We start from the raw sequence: 7,108 nt of genomic DNA, 5'->3' as shown, positions 1-7,108 counted from the left end.
TTATTAATCATGACCAAGAGATGACTTATTAATCATGACCAAGAGATAACTTACACGAGTATGGAGTTCTTCATTGATGGACTCTTTTTTATTGGTCTTTCTAACATCCAGATACCTGACCAGAGGGCCAACTGTGATTCCCTACGTTGTAAACAACAAAAGAAAGGGTTCTGTTGTAGCAAAGACTGTCACTGTAGAGACCACAAATCTATTAGCAAAACTATGGGGACTCCCAATTTTTATGTCTTTGTTTTGTACTAGTTTCTCCTGAATAAATGCTCCAGTGTTTACTTTAGTTCTTATTCAATGTTTCTAAATTCTGCAATAAAAACAGGTATTATATTTTAAACCAAGAACCTAGTTTCATTCTTTAAAATAAACTCCCATTAGTTTGCTAAGCACTAATTCCAGTTAAAATAAAAACTATTTAGTACTAACTGGAATCTTATTTTCAGTAATACACATTAGAGGTGCTATCATTCACCTGTACCTAAGAACATTTCGATTTTATTATTCAAAAGTCATCAAAATTTTAGAGTTTATGGCATGACCCAAAACATGATCTAGACATATTTGGGAATTTAGTTTCAGTATTGAACACATATCTGAAAATCCGACAACAGTATCCTTGTCTTGGTATTTTATTAATTTAACACACAATCCTGAGAGGAATAGACTTATTTCAAGTAGAAAAGAAATCTACCAACCTGAATAAATACGGTAAAATATATAACGACTAGAGTAGCGGTGACAAACAGTTTCTTCCTAGGAAAAAGAGACAGAGGAAGCAAAAACGCAAGGGAAAAACTCCCAGCTCCTCGGACACCGCTGTAGAAAATTACGCACTGGTCCTTGATGGAGAAGGGGAAAGTCCGAAACTGGTTACTGACATAGAAGAGGACAAACACGCCTAGAAGGGGGAGAACATGTATTAGAGGAGAGGGCCATGAATGAGCAGACACAGTGCTGGTGAATACAGGTCGTGCCGTGTGCCCCCAAGCAAGGCGACTGAATTCCATCACACCCAGGACTGTCCGCGCCCAACAGATCAGCTCACAAAGCTTCTCACTTCTCAGCTAGTGGCACAGCAGTGCTTCAAGGCAGAAGCCTTGTTCCTGACAGAGATGCTCACAAGTGTCTGTGTTTCCATGTGTGTTTCCGTGTGTGTGTTTCCTTGTGTGTGTGTGTTTGGGATTTCCCAGGTGGCTCAGTGGTAAAGAATCAGCCTGAAATGCAGGAGACAAGGGTTTGATCCCTGGCTTTAAAAGATCCAGGAGAAGAACATGGCAGCCCACTTCAGTATTCTTACCAGGACAATACCATGGACAGAGGAGCCAGGCGGCCTACGGTCCATGGGGTCACATAGAGTTGGACACGACTCAGTGACTGAGCACATCTGCGTATTTAGAGGAATACATCTCGATTCTTTTGCTATAAGAAATGGCATCTGTTTTCATCAACTTTGCTCTGCCTTTCAAAATTAAGGAAAGCAATGGTATTACTTGGAGGGTACGAGCCTTTCTATCAACTCCTACTCTCACTGAGTCAGCAGAGGAGGTGTGTGACTTTCAAGGTGAGAGGGGCCCTCTCAGTGCCTGGGGGGTTCTCTGCAGGCGAGCAGAGCTTGTGTGGGTGGTTTGGTTCTTCTTGAAACTCAATGCAAACAAGAAAGGAAGTTGGCAAGGGGTCACCAGGGGGCTTCTTACTGTCAGGAAGTGGAAATGGAGGGTGGGAGAGCTTCTTGGAAACAGGTGTTGTCTATCACATCTTTCTCCATCTCCCAGTGGCCCACACGGCTGAGTTACAACCAATGCAGGATTTCCTGGTGAGAGAGGTCCCTTCACTTAAGCTCTGACTAATCAGAGAATAATAAAGCACTCGGTATCCTCATGTGACTTCTAATGACACAGACATCTCAGCAAGCACCCTTGACACTAACTCTACTGCCCTATAGATTGCTGTAGTATTAGAACTGAAAGGGACCTAACGAATTGGTCCACACCCACAGTTGTGTGCTTGGGGTAGAAGTTTTTGAGTAGTTGACTGTCTGCTCAAGGTCAAATAATATCACCAACTCAAGAGACAAGAATTTGAGCAAACTCTGGGAGATGGTGGAGGACAGAGGAGCCTGGCGTGCTACAATGCACGGGGTTACAGTCGGACATGACCTAGCTACTGAACCACCACCACCCGCAAGGTCAAACGGCTAGTTAGCGATAGTGACAAGACTTGATGTGACATTATAAATCTATATCAGAGTATTCTTAATTCTTTTCTCCCCTGAAGACCCAATAGGCACGTATATTCAGAGTTAATTCTATGAATAATTTAAATATTCCCACATTCTTGTTATTCTTTCCTAGCATCCTTTGATAGTAGGGACACTGCAAATGCAGGAGACAATGCAGTTTAATGGTTTTCATTTTGCTTTGTTTGTCCCGGCTCCTCCACGGGCTAGTCATGTGACCTTGGACAAGTGTCTTAATCTTGTCAGGTCCTCAGTGTCCTCATCTGCTTTATGGAGATGCTGACAGTATTTATATCAGAAGATGGAGGTAAAGTTCAATAAACTCAATATTTATAAATAACAGAAAACATGACCTTCTATGTTATAACCCTACGTGAGTGAGAACTATTCTTAGCTACGATGAGTCAGGTAGTAGCCAGAGAGCTGGACTCTGACACCTGGCTCCGTCCCTCACCCTGATGTGGCCAAGTCATTTTCTTGGGAACTGTTCCATCATTTCCCTTGGATGGAAAATACAGGAGCTGGGCTGGATGGTCACCAAGGGTCAACCGTGATGAGGTCTCCGCAACATTAATCTGCTAGATGGTTTCTATTCTTGTTGGCTGGGCTGAAGCTCTGAATCTGATGCTCCTCTTGACATTAACTTGACTCTGTAGGTCCCTGCAGTATTAGAACCTAAAAGGACCTAAGAAATTTGTCCACGTCCACTGTTTTGTGATTGGGGAAGAAGCTTTCCAGTAGTTAACCTTCTGTATGGGTGCTCAGTCGCCTCCAACTCTTTGTGACCCCATGGACTGTAGCCCCCCAGGCTCCTCCGTCTATGGGATTTCCCAGGCAAGAATACTGGAGTGGGTTGCCATCTCCTTCTCCAGGGGAATCTTCCCAACCCGGGGATTGAACCCATGTCTCCTGCACTGGCAGACAGATTCTTTACGGCTGCGCCACTTGGGAAGCACAGTTAAGTGTCTTCCCAAGGTCAAATAACTAATTAATGATAAGACTTGATCTGAGATTATAAATTTATATCATAGTATTCTTAATTCTCTTCTCCTCTGAAGACCCAAGGCACACATATTCAGAGTTACTTTTATCAATGTTTTTAATATTTCTGCATTCTTGTTATTCTTTCCTACATCCTAAAAACCATTCTGAATTTAGAATGGATATATTCAAGATGAGTTCTCAGCCATTTCTCCTGATTTCTCTCTGAGTAATTGGCTTGAAACTACCTAGCAAAGTCATGTAAAAAATGCTTCAAATATTGGTCAAAACCATTTTAAAATATAACTGCTTCCAAAAGAAATCTTATAGTTCAGTAATGAGTGTTCTTACTAATTCCAGAAACAAATATACAAGTTAAATTAAAAGGCCTTTGACAAGACATCTCATGTTTTTAAATGATGCATATTTGATTGGGATGATCCGACAGGGGAACCCAGCATGCAGCAGTCCTGGGATCGCAAGGATTTGGACATGACTTAGGTACTGAACAACAGACAATGAGTTACATGGCAGAGTTGCCTTTACAAAGCATTTTTTTTTTTTTAAAGAAAGAATCCACTTCCTTTGTTTTCTATACATCATACTCAATCCTTGACTAAAACCATCTGTAATATTTAGGAGATTGTTTTCTAGCAGGATTTGCCTTCTATAGACTACAATTTGTGAGATTGCACTTTTCCTATACAAAAGTGTAAAAGAGAGCCTGCAGTTTATAATCTATATCTAATTTAAGGTGCAAGAAGGTACAAATTGGCAAAGATGTGATGAGCAAAGGGTAAATGTACTGAGTTATATTTAAATGTGTCTTTGTGAAATTTCTCTCCTCAATTAAAAAAATAAAAGTGCTCTGGCTCCAGCCTTGTTTTAGTGCAGAAACTTATCAGCCAGTAATTATTTTGAACTGATTGAGGAAGCAACCAGAGAACATTCCTGGTCACCATAAGGTACCCAACCCCTCTTACCCCGACCCCCAACCAGTTAAACCAGTTGGCATCATCTCATTGCTTATGCTTTAACCTTGCAGGAAGGAATAAGAAAAACAAAAAGAGAAGCAGGTAGGACTCTGTGGGCCCTGCCATGTCTTACTGATGGCCCTCCAGATCTGGCAGAAGAGCAGGGTGAAGCAGATAAAAGCCCAGTTCCACTCGTGGTTCTTTCCAATGGTGGACACGCCCATGAAGATGAAGATCAGGGTCTCGCTGACGCTGCTCAGCATCTTCATGAAGTACTTGATGGTGGTGTATGAGGTCTGGGACACGTTTTCTTCCACATACTTTTTCATTGTCACCGCACAGGCTGTGATTCTGCAGCAGGAACAGAGAGAAGCCACAGGACCTTGTCCCTCACCGGAGATGGTGTATATGGATGCTCACTCAGTTGTGTCTGATGTCTTTGTGACCCCCATGTATTGTAACCCCTCAGGCTCCTTTGTGCATGGGCTTTTCCCAGGCAAGGATACTGGAGTGGTTTGCCATTTCCTCCTCCAGGGGATGTTCCCGACCCTGTGTCTCCTGCATTGGTGGGCGGATTCTTTACCACTGAGCTACCTGGGAAGCCCACGATGGCACAGAGACACAAATCCTGTTTTTATCCAGACAGAACATCTCCAACTGCAAATGTTCATTTTCTTTCTTTTTCTTCTCACTACCCAAGGGGTCTGCACAAGTTGACTGTGATGGGGGAAGGTGGGAGTGGCATGGTTTCCAAAAAACAAAATGGTGCATAATTCATGCAGGAGCCAGAAGCAGGACTGTTTCTATCTTGCTCTCATCAAAAGCTATGTCAGCCCTACCTCTTACCCCCAGCTTCACTCGCCTTAAACCAAAATAAAGCCAGTGCAGTCGCCCAGAAAGAATAATTCAGCAAGACCCCTCATACCATAATGTTCCCTACAAAAATTTAATGAGAACATTTTCACTTAAAATGCTTCATTCTAGAGCCACTTAGCAAGTTTGGAAAGGAAAGGATTTGCTTTGTCTTAGTAGTTTGTTCGATTGTTTTCAGTACATAGTAGGCTTTTATTATTCAAAAAATATATATACTTTTAGTATATTAAATAAATCAAGTGGGTTTCAAAAATGCAAGATAGGTTACATGAGCCAAATACATTAATTTGAATAAAGTGGCAGAATCGTTACTTAATTTTAGACTTGCGACTTCCTGATGAGAACTAGAAATTTCCTTTTGCTGATGGTATTTAGTTATTTATACTTGGAACATAACTGCTTTACAATGTTGTGTTGGTTTCTGTCGTACAACAGTGTGAACCAGCCATAAGTGTACATATATCCCCTGCCGCTTGGTCTTTCCTCCCACCACCCCCCACCCATCCCCCCGCCCCCAGGTCGCCACAGAGCACTAGGCTGAGCTGCTTGTGCAACAGCAGCTTCCCGCTATGTTTACACATGGTCGTGCACATACGTCAATGCTTCTCTCCCAATTCTTCCCTCCGCTCCTTCCCCATCTGTGTACACAAATCTGTTCTGTCTGTTTGCAGCTCTATTACTGCCCTGCAGACAGATTCATCAGTACCGTTTCTCTAGCTTCCACACATGTGTGTTAGTATATGATATTTGTTTTTGCCTTTTTGTCTTACGTCACTCTGTACAACAGACTCTAGGTCCATCCGCATTCACTTTTAAGGAAAGAGAAGGATGAGTGCCTAGACTTTGTGAAAGTGAAAAAGCGTTAGCTGCTCAGTTGTGTCCGTCTCTATGTGACCCCATGGACTGTAGCCTGCCAGGCTCCCACGTCCATGGGATTCTCCAGGCAAGAATAACTAGAGTAGGTAGCCATTCCCTTCTCTGGGGGATCTTCCCGACCCAGAGAATGAACCCAGGTCTTTTGCATTGCAAGCAGATTCTTTACTGTCTGAGCCGCTAGGGAAGCTGCCTAGACTTTACATTACTGTATGTAATCAAAATAAATATTTCTATACAATAAAATTGTGCCCAAGGATCTGGGTATGAGGATAATGTCATTTAAAAAAAGGCAGCATGATCAGATATAATAAACCAAGTTGAGAAGCCTTATTCCAAGATCTGAACAAGGATAAACATTTCAAAAAATATTTTCATTAGAAAAAAAAAATCTGAATTTCTAGTCTTATCCTATCTCTTGAGTTTTACTCCACACTGACCAGTCCTGGAGCAATGACATGACTTAAGTGAAAGAGCAGAAAGCAGAGTCCAGGAATGAAAGTAGTTCCTGGCATGCTTCCCTTTAAAATAATGCATTTTTCAAGGAAAAAAGATAACAACTGAAGTGAAACCTTAACCTTGAGCCTCTCCCAGCTCATCTCTGCACTAGCTTTTCTGAGCATTATAAATTGACCTTGTACTTGGCTAAGCAAGCTCTCTTCAGGCAAATCACCAGGACAGAGCAAACGCAGGTGCTGGGGAGAACATTTGTTTGGCAAAGGACCTGAACCAGATTTCACAGAAGTTTCAAGAAACCTGAATCCTGCATCGCTTTTGAGGACTAGCTTTAGAAGTCAGGCCTTTCCTAATTCTGGTCCACAAGATGTGGTCCTAAACTCTCCTTCTTGGATGCGAGTTGGTCCTTCGTTTGTACTCACGCCAGGATGCCAGAGACGTAGAGTGTCTCAGCCACTAAGTAGGACAAGTAGCTGAACATGAAGACGATGAGGGGTTCAATCGCAGAGATGTTCTGGGTGAAACGGGTGATAAAGGCAGAAATGAATCCAAAAATGACACCAAAAAATACACCCCCACACCCAACGATGATAAATCGGGCACATCCAGCCAAAATGTCCACAGGTTCTATGTCTTCAAATTTATGCATCTTCGTGAAGGCAATTAATATGTTATACAAGACCTAGACAAAAAGAAAATGAGA

The 7,108-nt window shown here is 42.3% G+C and overlaps 1 protein-coding gene across 1 annotated transcript in view; it reads right to left on the bottom strand.

The window, feature by feature from the left end:
* Window positions 1-7,108, bottom strand: part of SLC9A4 (solute carrier family 9 member A4) — a 48,903-nt gene that overhangs the window by 22,304 nt on the left and 19,491 nt on the right. The window contains exons 3-6 of the mRNA XM_040223819.1: window positions 6,828-7,087; window positions 4,337-4,554; window positions 708-910; window positions 55-141 (exon numbers count right to left, since the gene is read on the bottom strand). Of these exons, the coding sequence (XP_040079753.1) occupies window positions 55-141; window positions 708-910; window positions 4,337-4,554; window positions 6,828-7,087 (768 nt within the window). The remainder of the gene's footprint in view (window positions 1-54; window positions 142-707; window positions 911-4,336; window positions 4,555-6,827; window positions 7,088-7,108) is intronic.

The sequence above is a fragment of the Oryx dammah genome, unplaced genomic scaffold, assembly GCF_014754425.2.
Source record: "Oryx dammah isolate SB20612 unplaced genomic scaffold, SCBI_Odam_1.1 HiC_scaffold_25, whole genome shotgun sequence".
Classification (NCBI taxonomy): Eukaryota; Metazoa; Chordata; class Mammalia; order Artiodactyla; family Bovidae; genus Oryx; species Oryx dammah.
Note: the sequence above shows the minus strand (reverse complement) of the source record. Positions and strands in the feature narration are given on the sequence as shown.